Consider the following 20,547-nt stretch of genomic DNA (forward strand, 5'->3'; position numbering starts at 1 on the left):
TCGCTGGTTCCCACTTGATACCTTGTCTAACCCGTACATTTTCACCCTGTTGGAGGTCAGACAGTCTCCTGGTTCCTTTGTCAAAATATTGTTTCTGTCTTTGTTGTCAGTCTACAAGATGGTTCCTGGCATTTTCATAGAGAGCTGGCTGCACCAATGTCTGTGTCACAGGTAGTTTTAAATTGAGCAGGACGTGAGTGTGTGACAACAGGCTAGTTGCATAGGCAATCTTCACTTTGCCCACCAGGTGTCGTAGTAACCCTAGAATCTACCAAGCTATGGCCAGTGTTCTAAATTTGTAAAATAAACTAAATTACGGGTTAGCCATAACTATCAAGAATTCAATAATAAATGTGATTCATTGGGTTTGGACTGTCTGTGTGGCTTAGTTAGGTGGCATTTTCATGTGAAATAAATCAGTTATTAATTCACTCATGGATTGTTCATGTACCATAATTAGTATAAGGTGTAAAGCTGTGAATGGAGAGCAGCAGGTAAACGATGTGTTCTGCTGTCCAGGTGTTGTGCCAAACAGTGATTCCCTCCGTCCGCTCTGTTCCAGCTGCTCTTCTGAGGATTTACAGCCATAACATACAGATGTGCTAACCTGTATGAACACGGTCATAACAAGGTGAGTCTCTAGGAAAGTCTCACGTTTCCTTTATTCAATAAAATTACGATTTAACAAGGAAGGATTTGCAGCTCACAGCTTCATCTTACATGTCATTTACGTGTCAATAATTCATGTTTACAGTGAAATGTGTTTGAGTTGTCTGCTTTCCTGGTTTGTACTTGTAAACCAAACTGCAATCAAGATGATTCACCAATGGGTTACATGTCATATAAAGAAATTATAGATTTGAGATCGTTTATATTATTAATATACATACGTATTTTTACGTTATGGCTGTAAATAGCTACAGATAAAAGCCGCTCCCGGGGACGGGAATCTGTTTGGCACAGCACCGGTTCAGGTCGGTCTTCACCTCACAGCGTGTCTAAAACTGTGTTCTGTGATGGGAGGGTCCAGTTTCAGTAGAGGCTTCATATTCTCCTTTTTTAGTTTTGCACTGAGATAAGTCATGTGTCCGGAGTGAGGGTTGGTCGTGCTGAGTGAAAGGCAGAACCAACAAATGGCTGCGCTCCTCGGCGCGCTCCCCTCTCGCAGCAGCTGCGAGGGGAGCGGAGCCAAGTGCCACAGCAGCGACTCAGCAGCAGCAGCAGCAGCAGCAGCAGCAGGAGGAGGAGGACCAGGAGGAGCAGGAGCAGGAGCAGCAGCAGGAGGAGGAGGAGGAGGAGGAGCAGCAGCAGCAGAAGCAGGAGGAGGAGGACCAGGAGGAGCAGGAGCAGGAGCAGCAGCAGGAGGAGGAGGAGGAGGAGGAGCAGCAGCAGCAGAAGCAGGAGGAGGAGGACCAGGAGGAGCAGGAGCAGGAGCAGCAGCAGGAGGAGGAGGAGGAGGAGGAGCAGCAGCAGCAGAAGCAGGAGGAGGAGGACCAGGAGGAGCAGGAGCAGGAGCAGCAGCAGGAGGAGGAGGAGGAGTAGCAGCAGGAGCAGCAGAAGCAGGAGGAGGAGGAGGAGGAGGAGCAGGAGCAGCAGCAGGAGGAGGAGGAGCAGCAGCAGCAGGAGCAGCAGAAGCAGGAGGAGGAGGACCAGGAGGAGCAGGAGCAGGAGCAGCAGGAGGAGGAGCAGGAGGCGGAGGAGCAGGAGCAGCAGCAGGAGCAGGAGCAGGAGAAGGAGGAGGAGGAGCAGGAGCAGGAGCAGGACCAGGAGGAGGAGGACCGGGAGGAGCAGGAGCAGGAGGAGCAGCAGCAGGAGCCTGCAGCCCATGCTCCGCTGTCGCGTGCATCCAGAGGATAGAAACTTTCAGCTTCGTCCTTGGTTTGTCGGGAGAGCGGGAGGCTGAGGTCGGGACTCGGGACTCGGGACTCGTGACTCGGGATAACTTGGAGAAATGTTTCCTGCGCTCTCTCTGCCGATGGAAGGGGAGCGCAGCCGGAACAAGGAGCGTCTGGAGGCCAGCCTGTCCGGCCTGTGTGAGCTGGAGCTGCTGAGACAGAGGCAGGAGAGCCGGGTGCTGAGCGCTCTGAGCCCCGGGGAATCGGTGCGTCCGCCCTGGGAGCCTCGAAGCTCCACGCGTCGCCCCACGACTTCTGGGATCAAGGACGCCAAAGAGGATGATGACATCATTAAAACTGTAAGTTCTGCTTTGTGTTTCTCACTCCAAGCGTTTTTTCTTTCTGATTCTCCTGCTCATTGGGTTTCGTAAAGTGACGTTTGTGAAACTGCAGAGGAAGAGTCCCGGGGTGTTTCGGGTTTTGGAAGAGGTGAGTGTGCACTGATGTGAGCCTAGAGGAACCAGGGCAGGAGACCTGGATCATTTCCTGTACACAATACATCTGCTAGGATTTAGTCGTTATAGCCTCTGCATTTTATATTCTGTTCACATTTTCCTCTATCTGATTGCAAAGTACTGCGTGTACTATTTACATCAGTGTGACCTGTCTATTTGTAAATCAGGGTGTTAAGTTTATTGTAAGGCAGATAATAAGATTAATAATAATCATAATCATAATAATGATGATGATGGTGATGATTGTTGTTGTTGTTACATCATCATAATCATTGTTATTATTAATAATACTAATAATGTTGTTGTTGTTGTTGTTGTCATTATCACCCTCAACCCCTTGGTAAACATGTTGACATGTAGAGTCCAGTCAGGTAAAAGTGTGGGACGACAGGATAAACACGGAGTTGCACTTTTCTTTGCGTGACTTCATCCATCCTCTGTTGGGCCGGTTCTAGATGTTGGGCTTTCGGTTTTGATACCGATGATTAAAACAATTCTGTGGAAATTGTTTTAAAATTGTACTAAGCTGCAGTTTTTTCACAATAACAATGTGTTTTTTTCACTTTCATCAACGTCTGACATTCCCTCCTGCTCTCCTCTGTTCTGGGAGGAGAGCCGCTCCGACCTTCCTGAGGCGTGTTTGGCAGTCGGATCTGAATTTACTGAAATGATAAAATGTCGTTCTCTCATCATTACATCTGTTGTCTTACTGTAATGTTTATTTCCCACATGAACCTTATGTAAATGCTCAGTGATCCCAGCTCACAGAAATCCTAGACCAGCTTCCAAAAGATGTCAAAACATTCCCAGAGGTTGAACCTTCACAGGAGAAGTCACAGACACAACTCAGGCTCACAGTCCTGCCCGAGTCCTAAATGGAGCTGTTCTCAGTTCAGATACTGTAAATAACCACATCAACTTTTAATATAAAACTGCTAATAGGCAAGAAAAAAAAAGAAACAGCTTGTAAGTATATATCAAAATGTAAGATTGAAAGTGATTTATTCAGAATTTTCAGGCATTCACTGGTCAGGACAGGTTGAGCAGACAACACATTTTATGGATCTGGTGAATAATTTCTTGTTAATATTGATAATAAGAAATATGGGATTAAAAAACCTAACAATTTGAGGACCGCACCAAATATGTATGTGCCCCATCATCTAGTTAGCGCTTGTTGAAAAATCCCTTACAATCATTCTTGTCTCAGACATCCGACAAAACCGCCACGTTATATATGTAGTAAGTCTGTAAACACAAACCTAACAAACCAGCACATCGTGCTTCAATCCTTCTTCTGGACCACGTTCACCACTTCAGGATCAAAGTTTTACTGGATCCCATCATCCGCCTCGTAGTGGACAGGAAGGTTCACCTGGACAGGCGAGCACTCCATCACAGGACGTAGTTACAGTCTCACGCACGCACATATTCATACACTTACAGCCGCCTCCACAGAAACTAGTTCCAAGTTAGAGGAAATCCTAATGCCGATGTATTTGATCTCAACACTGTTTTCTTTGGTGTGTGTGTGTGTGTGTGTGTGTGTGTGTGTGTGTGTGTGTGTGTGTGTGTGTGTGTGTGTGTGTGTGTGTGTGTGTGTGTGTGTGTGTGTGTGTGTGTGTGTGTGTGTGTGTGTGTGTGTGTGTGTGTGTGTGTGTGTGTGTGTGTGTGTGTGTGTGTGTTTATTGGAGCTGCTGACAGCCATGTGACAGGTTAAAGCAGCTGAAGTAGCAGAAGAATCTTCCCTGTGACCTCCGGTGTGTTTGCAGACTAATGAGAGTAAAAGAGGAGATGCCAGTGGTCATGTGTGGTGAGTCAGTGTGAAATCTCCAAAAACAACCTCAGGAGTGACAGTGAGGAGCAAGTCCAACTGCAAAATGAAAAATCCACACATAATGAAGGCAGTGAATTCCTAAATATAAAAGCTCTTCAAATAAGTTGTTGCAAAAAAGCAACTTTAAGAAAAAGTAAATAAAATTTGCATCTGCCATCCTCAGAAGGTGAAATCGTGCCGCGTTTGGGCTGAGAACTGTGCTGTGTTTGTTTAGGGAGATTCAGTCTGCGGTGGCAGACGTGAACGTGAAGCAAAATCCAAACATTCTCCAGTGTAATGGACGTGTTCTGCTCACATGTCACACTGTCTGCACTGTGTTAGATTGTTGTGAGCTGAGGTGGGGGAGGAGCGACGTGGCTTCACTGAGCTCACCATTCATTCACTCCTGTGAGGTCTCAAGACACCAACATGGTTGGTCGCAGCTGCTCCGGCAGCAAGTAGAAAGACTCCTGATCACAACTGTCCAACACAAGGAGGAGCCGAGACACGCGATGCGTCACTATTCACTTCAGCACCATTAAGTAGCAGTGGTTTGTTTACCGACAGGATCTCATGTTCACACAAATACACTGTGAAAGAAACCTGAAGGAAAGACCTGTAAAATAAACTGATCAATAAATATGATCATATGTAAACATTTATAAACATTAACAAACCTGGAACCATTCAGCACTGAACACTTTTCTGTTTGTGTGAATTTAATAAGAACTACAATGGAGGAAGCTGAACCCGACCTGCAGCTTTTCAGCCAAAGTTCTCCGTTCACAGGGTGAATGAGAAGAGATGTGACGGAGTTAATAATGACAGGGTGAATGAGAACAGATGTGACGGAGTTAATAATGACAGGGTGAATGAGAAGAGATGTGACGGAGTTAATAATGACAGGGTGAATGAGAAGAGATGTGACGGAGTTAATAATGACAGGGTGAATGAGAAGAGATGTGACGGAGTTAATAATGACAGGGTGAATGAGAAGAGATGTGACGGAGTTAATAATGACATGGTGAATGAGAAGAGATGTGACGGAGTTAATAATGACAGGGTGAATGAGAAGAGATGTGACGGAGTTAATAATGAACGTGTAACGCTTACTTTATTTATGTTATAAGGTTAGAGCTTAGTTTTGCATTGGAACCAGATTCGTTATGGGAGCTCGGGGTGAATGAAAAGCAGGAGACACAGAAATAAGGTTTTTAGGTGGATTATATTGAAAAAAAAAATAGTTAAACAAATTAAACATATAAATATGAATTAAAGTTTAAAGTGTACACGACAATAACAACAATAACAAAGACAGCAATGACAGCAATAACTACAAGAAGAAAAGGGGAACCAAAAACAACCTGTAAGACCTTTAGTCAGCTCGTTTGGTTTTGGTTATTTTCTTTTCCAGAGTTTTTAGTTGAATTGTTTCTGTCAAAAAAAATGGCAGAATCTTGTTTTCCAAAAAACTAATTTCAGAGTTCATTGGATCCTTTTACCTAAAAAACAAAGTTCATTGATCAAAAAAAATGGAAGGGAATCGCAATCCAACAAAAAGGGTATCCGGGGGATGCAACAAAAAGGAATAAAGAGGGTCCAACCGAGGGTCCTACCGGATCAGCTTGCCACCTCCCACAGAGGAATACTGGAGCATTGACTTGCCGACAGGAAGTGACGGCTGTCGGCCATTTTTATACCAGCGCCACTTGTGGCGGAGGGCTGTGGTACATCGGCAGTCTTTAGAAGACACGGGTTACAAAAGGGTGAATTAGAAGTCAAGTGACAGAATAAATAATGACAGGGTGAATGAGAAGAGATGTGACGGAGTTAGTTTTTAGAGACTTCCCCTGTTGTCTTCATCTCAACATCTGGTAGAAACACCAGAACAAACCAGAAGTCACTTTCAGCCAATCCCTGAACTCGGGGCGATTTAAATGGTGCCCCAAGTCTCAAACATCAAATGACTGTGATTGGTTTAATTTCATGTCACCCCAATTCCTCGGGATGGCGCCCTCTACTGGCCAGCTGCCACTGCAGGACCGTCCCAAAACACATGATAATAATGTGCATTTACGTTTCCACACTTTCTCCAGCAGGCTGGGGAGTCACCTCCATAGTTGAATTTCTGAGACGTTGGAATAAAATACCTTATCAGAGGTTTCCAACTGAACTCTCCTCAATTGTGTGAGCTTGTCCATTCTTCCTCAGATATAATTATCTCTGCTTCTTCTACCACTTTGTTTTAATATATAGTGTTGAGTGTGTTTTAAGATTTAATAGCCCTTTATACGCAACTGAAATTTATTTCCCTTGTGTTTGAGTCATTCTTTTTAAACATCCATAGCAATAATGTGATATATTTTTCAATTTTTCATTAATATAATGTTTCATCTACAGATATTGAAAGTCATCTTGAGTTTCTAATAGGAATTTCTCTTTTAGCATGTCAAAGCTGAGCAGTGTCCCTTCTTCCTAACAATGCATGAGGTGGCTAGGCCTTCAGCTGCCCACATTTTAAATCTATTGTCTGATTTGTTTGGAATAAAATTTTTCTCATATGCACACCATTTAATGATTGCAGTATTTCTTCTAATTTATATTCTGTTATAATGGTTTTTCATACTCGAAAAGTCAATTTCAATAATGTTTGTAAAGCTTAGTAAGTTACTGTCGCCTCTAATCGCTTGTATGAGGACAGAGGGGATTCTCTCGCAGCATATCATGTGTGTGTGTGTGTGTGTGTGTGTGTGTGTGTGTGTGTGTGTGTGTGTGTGTGTGTGTGTGTGTGTGTGTGTGTGTGTGTGTGTGTGTGTGTGTGTGTGTGTGTGTGTGTGTGCTGCTCTTGTTTCTTGCTTTCTACCATCATTTATTTAACTGTCATGTACGTCTGTATTTGTTGTTGCTTCTTTGTTAATTCATGTTCCTGCTTCACGTTACTGTCTAGATAGAGCTGCTCAGGCTGGTTTAATCTAGAAAATCATGTTACTGTCTAGATAGAGCTGCTCAGGCTGGTTTAATCTAGAAAATCATGTTACTGTCTAGATAGAGCTGCTCAGGCTGGTTTAATCTAGAAAATCATGTTACTGTCTAGATAGAGCTGCTCAGGCTGGTTAATCTAGAAAATCATGTTACTGTCTAGATAGAGCTGCTCAGGCTGGTTTAATCTAGAAAATCATGTTACTGTCTAGATAGAGCTGCTCAGGCTGGTTTAATCTAGAAAATCATGTTAATGTCTAGATAGAGCTGCTCAGGCTGGTTTAATCTAGAAAATCATGTTACTGTCTAGATAGAGCTGGTTAATCTAGAAAATCATGTTACTGTCTAGATAGAGCTGCTCAGGCTGGTTAATCTAGAAAATCATGTTACTGTCTAGATAGAGCTGCTCAGGCTGGTTTAATCTAGAAAATCATGTTACTGTCTAGATAGAGCTGCTCAGGCTGGTTTAATCTAGAAAATCATGTTACTGTCTAGATAGAGCTGGTCAGGCTGGTTTAATCTAATAACAGTTGGAAAGTATTTGGATCAGTGTGATAACTGTAAATAGTATATGTAGCATTATCTGTTGCAACCCCCCTCAATCTCTTCTCTTCTCTTCTCTCTCTCTTTGAGCGTCCCCCCCCCCCCCCCCCCCCCCCCCCCCCCCCCCGGTCGTGTCCAGCAGCCATACCAACTCCTAATAAAGCAGCAGCAGGAGGAGACTCCAGGTCTCTTCCTGTTCAAGAGTAAAAACTGTTCTGGCACCAGAAGGTTCTAGATCACATCATATTGTTTGGTCAAGCAGCCGAACAGGACAGGGGGGGTCCGATTATTTACCTTATAGTATGTTTACATTATTTGCACATGTTGGCAAAATTGCACAAATTCTATCAATGAAAATATGTTCAGAAAGGTTCTTTGTCATAAATTGTCTTTGTTTTTTTTCCTGTTCGGGTTGTGTTTTACTTTAGGAAATGATTTGCTTGCATTGTTCAGAAAATTGCAATTTAATCTCAAAAATCAATGTAAAAAAGAATTGTGATAAAATCATAATCAGGATTTTATTACAAAACAAATCGTGATATAATATTTTTGCCCAATCGCCCACCCCTAATCTATAGAAATACTAAATGTACTAAAGTTGATATACTTTCAGTGGCGGCTTGTGGTACATTTCTTAGGTTCTCTATTATTCTTAATTTGTTCATTCTTGATTTAAATCCAGTGTGTTTATAAAACAAATCTTGCCTTCGTTAGATTGAGAGAGCCCCCCAGTGATGAAAATTACAGGTACGTCGCAAAAAATTTGAATATCATGAAAATGTTCCATTGTTTTGTGACTCATTTCAGGAAGTCAAACCCAGATATGATCTCGGCTCATGACACAGAGAGTGAAATAGTTCAAGTCTTTATTTCTTGAAATGTTGATGATGATGGCTGACAGGAGAGTGAAAACCCAAAATGTTGTGTCTCAGAAAATTAGAATATTACATAAGATGAAGAAAAGAAGGATATTTTAAAGAAAGATGTAAGGCTTCTGAAAAGTGTTCATCTCTCTGCTCTCAATACTTGGCTGCTCCTTTACCATGAAGTACTGTGTCTTAGCGGCGTGGCCTGGAGGCCATCAACCTGTGGTACTGCTCAGGTGGAATGAAGCCCAGGGAGCTTTGATAGCAGCCTTCAGGACATCTGGTGTCTCTCACCGTCCTCTGGACCATAGCCAGAGATTGTCTCTGGGGTTCAGCTCAGGCCAGTCCAGCTCAGTACCACCAGGGTCACTGAAGCAGCTTCTGGTACCTTTGGTACCTTTGGCAGTGGGCAGGTACCAAGTCCTGCTGGAACATGAACTCAGCGTCTCCATTAAGCTCGTCAGCAGAAGGAAGCATGAAGAGCTCTAAAGTGTCCTGCTGGACGCTGCCTTGACTGTGGACTTCAGAAGACCCAGTGGAGGGACAGCAGCAGAGGACATGGCAGCACAACTCATCACAGACTGAGGACACTTCACTCTGGACTTCAAGGTGGATTCCTCAGTCCACTCCTTGTCAAGCTCCCCCAAATCCTTCACTGCATGTTGCTGGACAGTCCTCTCCAGGCTGCGCTCCTCCCTTTTGCTGCTGCACCTTTTCCTTCCACTCCACCTTCTCTGGACATGATGGATCCAGCACTCTGTGAACAAACAGCTTCTTTAGCAAGGACCTTAGTGGACGGTGTCAATGACTGTCTTCTGGACATCTGTCCAGTCAGCAGTCTCCCCCATGATTGTGTCCCCTCCTGACCCAGACTGAGACATTTAAAGGCTCAGGGAACCTTTGCAGGGGTTTGGACTTCATCAGCTGATGAGGGTGAGACACCAGGACACCAGGACTTTACAAAACTGAATATACAAGATTCTCATTTTCTGAGAAACTGAATTTTGGGTTTTCACTCTCTGTAAGTCATCATCATCAACATTTCAAGATATAAAGGCTTGAAATATTTCACTCTGTCATGAGCCTAGATCATATCTGGGTTTGAGTTCTTGAAATGAGTGACAACAAATAGTGAACATTTTCACGATATTCAAATTTTGTGAGATGTACCTGTATAGTACTTTTGAACAACCACTGAACAGAGACACTTTTTAAGACTCTTTTATTAACATACCAGTAAACAAATGTAAGCAGAAGTTTCATTAACCTCTTCTAGAAAGTTCCAGTGTTTTTTTGCTGGTTTACTGGAAATGCCAGTTAGTCTGAGTTTAGTGAAACTAAATCAACCTCAGGTCCATTCTCTCCAACACATACAGCATCTTTCTACTCTTTTTGGTATTGTGGTATGTGGATAAAAGACTTGCAACATAAACTATGTTTTTTTTAAGCTCTTAGCTATTCGGTCATTAATAAATATGATCAAATCTAAATGTTGATAAACATTAACAAACCTGTTCGGTTTGTGTACATTTAAAAATAACTATAATGGAAAGTGTTCCACCTGACCTGAAGCTTGTCAGCCAAATTCCTAAAAGAGAAATCAAGAAATCCTCTCTTTTATATTAGATTATCTATAGAAAATGAAGCACCCTGGTTCCCTTATTGGCCAGCCGTCACTGCAGTGCGTACCAATGACATTTACGTATCACGTATGACATATTTACCTGCTACTCCACTGTCCCACAGTGTGTCCACAATGCAGGCTGTCCACAATACAAAGCCTCTGAGGTCAGATGTTCCCTGACCACCTGAGGATGTGGTTTGAGTGAAACCGCTTCAATGCCTGTTTGCACTTGACTTCAAGGCTCGCCACGTGTGATCTGATCGCCCTAACACTTGTTAATACCCGTTGTAAATGGGCCATGAGTTTTCTGTTCAGAGTGCAGTCTTTTGACTCTGCTCTGTTGCTTTCTCTCTCTGTCTTTGTGGATTCAGAGCGCCGTGCAGAGTACTTCCTGTTGTATCAGCGTTTCTCTGGAGCAGCAGGTGGCAGAGCTGAAGGTGAACACCCAGGTCACATCTGGAGATCCCATCGATGTAGAAGACAGTTCAGGTAAAATCATCAACTCTGCTTCAACCACAATTTCAATTCCACAGTGAACACTGTGTACAATGATAACAGATAACTTATTAAACTGCTGTCAGACTCAAAGTTGTGACTTAGTCTGTGTTTTGCTATCCTGAGAAATCAACACACACACACACACACACACACACACACACACACACACACACACACACACACACACACACACACACACACACACACACACACACACACACCAAAGAAAACAGTGTTTCGCTTTATGATTATCAATCCTATCTCTACAAAGTGCCCAAGATGAACAGCAACACATTTAAAAAATTTTAAATAACTTACAAAATCTATATGAATTATTGTAAGTTGAATTGATTGGATGAGTGATAAAACCAGAAAAAAAGCAATTAAATTAAATGCAATGCAATTCAATTCAACTTTATTTATATAGCATCACATACAACACAGTCATTTCTAGGTGCTTTTAACAGAGAAGAACCAAACAAATCCACATGAGGAAGCATAGGCAACGGTGGAAAGGACAAACTCCCTCTGACAGGACTCAGGATAGGATAGGATGGACAGACAGATTGGGGGAAGAGTCGTTACACACCATCACCAATATTGCTCCGTGGTGTTGCGCGCTAATGTGAACTGCTGCGCGCCATTGCGCATCAGCACTTCCTTTCACCAATCTGTCAGGAATATGGCGAATGAAGAGAATTTGGTACATAGAGTAGTAGGTCTTGCTATGAGAGATGTGGGCAGCCGCCCAGGGCTCAACATGTGAAGGAGCGCACCAGAGGACTGGACATATATACTGTATAAATATATATGACTCCACTCACACCCCAGTTATTCTACCATCAGCTACTGAACAGTTCACACACTCCAGATTGTGCCACAGTCAGAGAAATGCTATAGAGTTGATCATAGAGGAGGATGCCTCAGCGGAGCGAATGCTGTCACGCTCTATTACACGTCACCGCTAATCAACACGCTCAGTTGCTAACTTGACGTATCGAGGCAAGTCTCGTTATTCTTGGAAGATTTTTTGTCAGCCAAAGACATGCTCCATGAATATCAGGAATGTACCCGGAATGATGGGAAAATGATATCGTAACTTATCGTGCCGATGTGTAAACGCACCTTAATGTTCGTTATACCGCGGAGCTATCCTGCTCGGAGTTGTTGCTTTAATCTGCAGGGGATCAATAGAATCAAGTGTGGAGCGAAGTGAGGCTGCTGCTGAATTCCAACATAATCAACCAGAGTGGGGCTAATGCTAATGCTAATGCTAATGCTAATGCTAATGTGGTGACAGCTGGTTTCCACCGGATCCACGGACTAATTTGAGGTCAATATTGTTGGGAGTACTTCCCTGAATTTCGCTACAGCATTGTCTGATATCCCCTATATTAAAAGATTTTTACAGGAGCGATAAAGCCAGGTACTGTAAATTCAATATCAGGAAGTGATCTGACAACAGAGGGTTGAATAATAATAAGGTAAAATAATGAGTGGGTTCATTTACTTCAAAATGTCCAGGCTACAAGCTGAAACAGTACCTATTGTGTAAAAATGTCAACACTTTTGTGAAGTTTCTACTAATTTACCTAATGGAGAATAAAAGAAAAATACTGATATGACAATTAAGCTTTTCATTTCATTGTATCTGTAGCTTGCTATACATGTTTAAAGAATATTTACTCAGCTTATAGCTCATACTAGATGATCTATTACAAATATTCCGATTTTTTGGGGGGGTTTGGTCAGTGTTGTAGCTATTACTCCATAACTGTGGAGTTGAACATGTTATTGTAAAAAAATATCAAACATATTAAAACATTACAGCAAATAGATCAGTATTTGGTCTCAAGAAAAATTGCTGTTCAGAAGACGTTCTCTCACAAAGTGAAGATATAAGTTACAACATAAAATATGGTATAATTAAATCAATAAATAAAGATCTGTGGGAGCCATATGAGGAAATGTGTTTCCCCACAAGAAATTCTGAATTTCTCCTCCATTTCAACCATGTTAAAAACAAAAACAATCATTAACGACCTTGAGCGTTTTCAAAAGTAAATGACATTACACATTAGTTTGATCAGTTTGTGTTTACTCTTGTGTACATGCAGTATGAAGTTGCACATTTGTATACACACAAAACCTTCATAGATCAGACCAGTTAGGTTTTAGAAGTATTCATCATGATCAATATAATTGTATTGATGTTCCATTAAGTGATAAATTGTTTCTGCTCTGTTTCTCAGGAAAGCATCTCATACCAAGTGGATCTATTGAAACCAAGAACCAGCCTGTGAACTCACGTTCTCCATCAGTCCATAAGGAGTCAAGAGAACCAGAGACTGATGGAAAATGGCTGTCAGACCCAATAAGACCTGATGGAAAGACAGGGGATGGCAGGCAGCAAGATTATCAACCAGCCCAGAAAGTTGAGACTTATATACTTGGATTGATCCAACGCAGAGCTTTATCCACACGGCCTGTAAAGCCCCGTACGAGCCTGCCCAGTGTGTTCAGGCAGAGCAGTTTATGCTGCCAGGATGAGCAACATCTAAATAAGGTGTCTGTGTCAGAGAGCTCTCCTCCTTCTCAGGCCCAAGAAAATGCTCCACAGGCTTCCCTGAACCATGAACCAGAGCATTACACAATGAAAGGCCCGGCAGAAGATGCATTAAATCTGTACCATCACCGTCTCGAGCAGAATGTCCAGTACCAGCTGGGACTGTATAACAGACCTCAGCAGCCTTCCAAAATTTATGCTACTTCATTTGACTATTCATCCTGTAGAGTACTCCAATCCCACCAAGACTCCGACCCCAGTGACCCTGACTCAAGCCAGTATTTTCACAACAACTCTTCTTCTCCCCCGGCTCTCATGATGCCCCACCAGCCAGCTTCTCAAGATGAGCAGCTTGTCAATGCAGAGTATATTCCAGCTCAGCCCTGCCGGGCTTCTACCCGGGCATACACACATCGCCACTCTAACCCTAAGGGTCCTGGAATGACCAAACCCAACCGGAGCACATACTCTCCAGAAAGAGGCCATCATCAGGACCTGCAGCCAACGGCGCCCCAGAACCAACCCTCCCGATTGAGGGGAGGCCCAAAGAAATGTCGATCAAATGAGGACAGAAATGGCACGAGCAGGAAGGCGGGAAAGAAAGCATGCAGGTCTCAGTCAGAATATAGTCTGCCAAGGGCTCCAGAAAGAAAGTACAACACAGTAGAGAGGGATGGTGGAGGAAGTGGAAGTGGTGGAAGGGGAAGTCGCAGTAGTCAGTCGAAGAGTAAGAAACAGCAACAAGGCTGTGGTAGCTACCGACGTTGGCAGTCCAGTCTGGAGCTCAGCCAGGACGAGGCTGATCCGCCACCCACACAAGATGCCTCGCAAATCTCTGCAGCTTCAAACCAAAACTGTCCAAGACGCACACGCAAGTCACGCACTACAAATGCCTCATATGTCCACCTGCAGGACAACCACCACCAGCACCACCAGTCCAATCAGCAGCAGCACGGAGAGTATCCGAGGGACCCAGTGCACCTGTGTCAGGCCAGTGAGGACTACCCCCACCCCAGCCAGGCTGACTCGGAGTCCAGCCTGAGTGAGGCTGACTCCCCAGACTCCAGCACATTGTCGAGTGACTCAGACGAAAGTGGTGGTCTTGTTTGGCCCCAACAATTGTCCTCCCAACCTTCCAACCTTTTGCCTCCAGTCTTACCTGGAGCACCTTCACATCCTAAGGCTTTTGTCAAGATTAAGGCCTCACATGCCCTCAAGAAAAAGATTTTACGTTTCCGCAGTGGTTCACTGAAACTTATGACAACCGTATGAAGTGGAAGGTACTACCAAACTGAAGTACTAAACGGCTGAAATGTACTCGATGTAGAAAGAGGGCAAACTCCAGTGAAGAAAACAACAAGGCTCCATTTTGATTATTATGTTAGTCCTTCGGTTCCACAAATAAACTGTGAAAGTTAATGCAGAACAGCAACCAGGCCGTAGGGACTTCACCTCTTGTTGACTGGGATTGGCTAGAGTCCTCATGATCCTTAGCTGGATAAAGATGAATGGATGGATGGATGGATGGATGGATGGATGGATGGATAAAAATATATATATATATCATTTTGCTACAAATACGGTTTCAAGTGTACTTATTTTCTTCTCGGCAGTTATTGTCTGTGTGGTTTTATTATTGATATTGTTATTTTGATTCACTGCCAGATTCTGATTAATCAGCAGGCGACAATCACACCGAAAGAATCCTGTGTTGGAACTGCCTTACTTTTTTGGCATGGATTATTTTACAATATAATATAATATATTACAGACATTTCAATGGGAGGTAACTGAGTGCATTGACTGTAACATGGACATGACGTGAAGCAGCTGCGAGGTGGAAGATGCTCAATGAGAAACCCATAAAGAAATAGTCTACTCATGTTATAAATTCATAAAAGCAAGAAGATTTCATATCTTACAGTAGTTTCCCATGATCATAATGATATGCTCAACAATGTATTAACTTCACAATGCGTATTGGCTATTTCTATGTATTAATTTAATCATTATTATCAGTGTTGTTAAAAACCTGATGCATGTTGGAGCTTCTGATGGTTAATTACTGTATATCTGTATATTTGAACATGTCACACATGGGGACATCCGTCAGTACAGAGGAGTGGAGAGTAATCGTAGCCTGTTTTAAGCCAAACCAAAGGTTTGATCAGACACAAATGATGATAAAAAGATGCCACAGTTCACTAGTGCAAATACTATGACCTTCGCCAGAGTGGAGCTTTCCCAGCAAACACTCTTTCTAAAGTAATTAGTTATAGTTACTAGTTACTTCTCCCAAAAAGTAGCTGAGGTAGTAACTGAATTACTCCACTATAAAAGTAACATGTTACCAGGGAAAGTGACAATTGCATTACTAGTTTATAAAAACTTAAATATGTCAAAGAACTTGAATTGTTTTCTGAGCAGGTTCCACAAGCACCTTCACACAAGGGATCATATTTATTGCACCTCAACAGACTACAAGTGGCCGACGTACTCGGCTTGAAGTATTTTCTTCATCGTTAGAATCATTCTGTTCAGGTTCTACGTCAGACGTTTTTGTGGACCTGGAGCCAAAATATCTGCCTTCAGCACCGTATCCTTTATTAGCGGAGCTCACGGTAGAAACAACCGGAGCCTGCTGTCATCATTGACTGAACCAACCATGGTAGTTTTGGCCACTAGTTTTGGAGACACATGTCCCATTGAGAGATGGTGGACAAACACTTTGTTCCGGGACATTATGTACACCCCATGTGTACGTTCTTGCTTTTTACCTCAACGAGGTTAAAGTGGTGCCGATACTTCCACCTTGGAAACACCAACTTTACCTCTGAATTCTCCAAACTCGCCATTGCTGTGGGGCAAACTCTGATAGTTTTTGTGGGGCTGCCGTGCAGCGCATTGTGTGTACATGTGTACACATGCGTACATGTGTTTTTGTGTGTACCACACCAACCCAACTGAACACTTCCTCTGATTGACTTACAATGAAATCTTACTCTACCCTAGCCAACATACAAGGCCCCTAGAAAAGTGATTCTCTCTGAAATTCTCTCTGATTCTCACTGAAAACAAATCCATCATAGAGGTCACATACTGGATATTTTATAATAAACTTGTAAAGACAGATCTCCGTTATAAAACAGTTCTAACAACCTTGTTGGAATCTCAGGTCACATGTTTCTGAGGACAAAGAGTTCGGCTTACGTCCCCAGGATGAAGCCTGCAGCATATGTTGAGACCAAAATCAATCAATCAATCAATCAATCAATCAATCAATCAACTTTATTTGAAAAGCACTTTTTTATACAATTAATGTAACAAACAAAAGACCATAAATCAAATAAACATGCGTTCCAGAAAAGGTCGGGCCCTTCGTGTGGTCAACCAATCCAGCAACTTCCCACCTGAGTGTGAAAACCCATCTCAGATTTAAACTCACGATCCCCCAGTGACGTCGTGGGAAAATTGCACCAGCCATTCTTTCTCTTTCGCACGACACGCAAACACGTATGGCCGTGCACGTCCAGGAACCCAGAACCGTGTGCGTGCCTGCTTGGACTCTCATTTTGCGCCTTTAACAACACAAACCGACTGAACACTGGTTCTCATTGACCACGTGGCATGCTGCTGAGCAACTGAGGCCGCCATTCCAAACTTCCGCAAGGGCGGCCATCTTGGACGGTGATGCACACACACACACACACACACACACACACACACACACACACACACACACACACACACACACACACACACACACACACACACACACACACACACACACACCTGCTGGCTTCTGTTCATAGTTTGTGCTTTATTAGACTCAATCTTTGTGTTAGATGACGTTTGCTAATTCAACGTGTTGGTTTGTGAATTAATCATTTGTGACTACATACGTTTGTTAATAAATTTATGGTTGCTAAATTGATCGACTCCTGGTGGTTATTGTATTTATTGTGACTTTTTGCTGGCTTTAACAGTCCGTGATTGCATCTCACACCTTTCTCTTTTACTTAAGTTTGAGTCGTATTTTGTAAAGAATATTAACAAACTTAGGTGAATCCTGTCAATTGAAACTGGTAGTTTTGTCAATACTCTGATGATGCCCCAAAATTATTAATAAATGACAAATTTATTACTGAAGAAATTTCATTCAGTGATTTACTAGCCTTAAGTAATCTATTACTCTTTTTATTAATGAATAAATGACCATTTCAATAATTTATAAACTACTTCCAGTGATTCATTTCTTTTAGTAATCTATTACTTACAGTAATTTTACTGTTTACAACCAAATGTAAAAACAAAAACCTGCAGTTACTGACCTGCTAATACGTCCCAGAAAGCTTGATGATAACATAAAGACAATTCAATTGGAGGCCTCCAACCCTCTGGCTGCCTGCAACTTGTAGCTTTCAACAAATTATATACATATATTTAGACTGAAATGCTGATGCAGTCTGTGGGAATCTAAAACAAGTAGACAAACAAACGATAACCTCGGATATCAGATAATTTTGAAGTTATGCAAAACATGCACAAGAAACTTTCTGTTGGAGGTTACAGTTCTAGATCTTTGTCTGTCTTTTTTTCAAAGTGTCATTACATACCTTCAGCCTTTGCTTTAACTTTATTTTTATTTAGATGTTCTCCACAAACCTCTAAAACAACAACAGTTTTCATTTGTGTGGTATTTTCACATGACACAGATGTCATGTAGTGTCAGTGCAGTGAAGGCAGCACTTCCTGTCTCAGTGAAAGGTCATGCTATCTGCATGTGATTAGCATCATGTAAGCTGGTCACTCTTAAACTTAGCATACATGCTGTATGTATGCTGTATTTTAGTTGCAGAGTGAAACAAACTGATAGTCGATTTCATTATGGCCAAAAATCCCTATAGAAACCTACAAAGTCCAATGTGTTTGATGGTAAATAGTAAATGGGTTTGACTTATATAACATGTTTCCCCAAGGCGCTCTATCATGTTAATCACATTCACACACCAATGCAAGCTTTGCAAGGCACTCAGTCCATAAGGAGGGAGCAATTTGGTGTTCAGTGTCTTGCTCAAGGACACCTTGAAGTGTGGACAGACAGGAAATAAACCTTCCAATTGACGATCTGCTCTTCCAACCAAGTCAGTGTGTTGCTACACCAAAATAGTTGTTCTATTACTGCTCAGACCACACACACACACACACACACACACACACACACACACACACACACACACACACACACACACACACACACACACACACACACACACACACACACACACACACACACACACACACACACACACACATGCCAAAGAAAACAGTGTTGAGATAAAAATACATTGGCATTAGGATTTCCTCGAACTTGGAAGGTTCTGTGTGTTTCTGGATGTGGGATCCATTTAAAAACCTGCAGACTTCAGAGGAACCTTCTGGTCTGTTATCAGCTCAAAGCTCAGAAGCTGCGTCATGTTTTTGATGGGACTGCATCAGTTTACAACATGGAGGAGAAAAGATTCTTCATCTGTAAATGGAGATTTCGGTCAGGACATCTCCCACACTGTCGCAGCACACTGGATCCAGAACTCTGCTGGTGCAGTCCAGACCTTTCATCACAACCCAGTCTCACTCCAAGTTGTGCAGTACCTGCATTGGTCCACAGTGCAGAAGTAAGTAAGTAAGTACATTTTATTTGTATGGCACTTTTAACAGACAGAGTCACAAAGTGCTTCACAGTCGACTGGACTAGAATGTTTTAGCAAAGAAATGTGTTTTTAGGCTTTTTAAAGACGTCCGCTGAGTCCAGAGAGCGCAGGTCCAGTGGGAGTTCATTCCAAAGTCGGGGCGCAGCAGCTTTGACTGATCGTCTCCCCGAGTTTTAAAACAGGTACGTGGAACCTTTAACAGGTTCTGCCCAGACGTTCTCAAGCTCCTAGTCGAGCTGTAGGAGCTGAACATGGAGCTGAACAGAGAGCTGAACATGGAGCTGAACAGAGAGCTGAACATGGAGCTGAACATGGAGCTGAACAGAGAGCTGAACATGGAGCTGAACATGGAGCTGAACATGGAGCTGAACATGGAGCTGAACATGAAGCTGAACAGAGAGCTGAACAGAGAGCTGAACATGGAGCTGAACATGGAGCTGAACATGAAGCTGAACATGGAGCTGAACAGAGAGCTGAACATGAAGCTGAACAGAGAGCTGAACATGGAGCTGAACAGAGAGCTGAACATGGAGCTGAACAGAGAGCTGAACATGGAGCTGAACATGGAGCTGAACATGAAGCTGAACATGGAGCTGAACAGAGAGCTGAACATGGAGCTGAACATGGAGCTGAACATGGAGCTGAACATGAAGCTGAACAGAGAGCTGAACAGAGAGCTGAACATGGAGCTGAACAGAGAGCTGAACATGGAGCTGAACATGGAGCTGAACATGGAGCTGAACAGAGAGCTGAACATGGAGCTGAACAGAGAGCTGAACATGGAGCTGAACAGAGAGCTGAACAAAGAGCTGAACAGAGAGCTGAACATGGAGCTGAACATGGAGCTGAACAGAGAGCTGAACAGAGAGCCAGTGAAGAGATCTTAACACAGGAGGAAGATGGTTCCTCCTGGTGGTGCTGGTCTAAAGTCTGGAGGCTGAGTTCTGGACTAACTGTAACGAGCAGCTCTTCTTTGTTGAGTCATGTGAAGAGGCTGTTGCAGTCGTCCAGGCGTGAGGACACAAATGCATGGATGATCATTTGGAGCTCTTCTCTGGACATCATGGACCTGAGCTTGGTTACACAACTGAAAGAAGCAGTTCTGCAGACATCATGATGTCACTGGACACTTTCAACAGAGCAGTCTCTGTAGAGCGGTGTTTACCAAACCCTCTGTAGAGTAGTGTTTACCAAACTCTCTGTAGAGCGGTGTTTACCAAACTCTCTGTAGAGCGGTGTTTACCAAACCCTCTGTAGAGCTGTGTTTACCAAACCCTTTGTAGAGCGGTGTTTACCAAACCCTCTGTAGAGCGGTGTTTACCAAACCCTCTGTAGAGCGGTGTTTACCAAACCCTCTGTAGAGCAGTGTTTACCAAACCCTCTGTAGAGCGGTGTTTACCAAACTCTCTGTAGAGCGGTGTTTACCAAACCCTGATTGAAACACATCAGAGATGTTACGTGACTCCAAAAATGATGAGAGTTGCAATGAAACCACTTTTTCCAGCAGTTTGCACAGAAAGGGAAGTTTAGAAATGGGCCTAAAGTTCCTGAGGTCTGATTGGTCCAGATTGTTTTTTTAAAGTTTCGATTCCAC

General features: G+C 43.0%; 1 protein-coding gene across 1 annotated transcript; it reads left to right on the top strand.

Moving 5' to 3' along the window:
- Positions 1 to 1,732: 1,732 nt before the first annotated feature.
- LOC308121502 (uncharacterized protein) lies at positions 1,733 to 14,715 on the top strand. The gene is made up of 3 exons (XM_080482760.1): positions 1,733 to 2,194; positions 10,550 to 10,667; positions 12,929 to 14,715. The coding sequence occupies exons 1-3, from the start codon at positions 1,952 to 1,954 to the stop codon at positions 14,512 to 14,514; spliced, it is 1,947 nt and encodes a 648-aa protein (XP_080338886.1). The 5' UTR covers positions 1,733 to 1,951; the 3' UTR covers positions 14,515 to 14,715.
- The last annotated feature ends 5,832 nt before the right edge of the window (positions 14,716 to 20,547 follow it).

The sequence above is a fragment of the Lipophrys pholis genome, assembly GCF_963383615.2.
Source record: "Lipophrys pholis genome assembly, chromosome: 16".
NCBI classification, from domain to species: Eukaryota; Metazoa; Chordata; class Actinopteri; order Blenniiformes; family Blenniidae; genus Lipophrys; species Lipophrys pholis.

Bases quoted from the DNA above. Each gene is read 5' to 3' on its own strand.
- LOC308121502 (XM_080482760.1), top strand. From the start codon at position 1,952: ATGTTTCCTGCGCTCTCTCTGCCGATGGAAGGGGAGCGCAGCCGGAAC. The intron at 2,195-10,549 runs GTAAGTTCTGCT...TTGTGGATTCAG, and splicing joins ATGATGACATCATTAAAACT to AGCGCCGTGCAGAGTACTTC. The intron at 10,668-12,928 runs GTAAAATCATCA...TCTGTTTCTCAG, and splicing joins CGATGTAGAAGACAGTTCAG to GAAAGCATCTCATACCAAGT.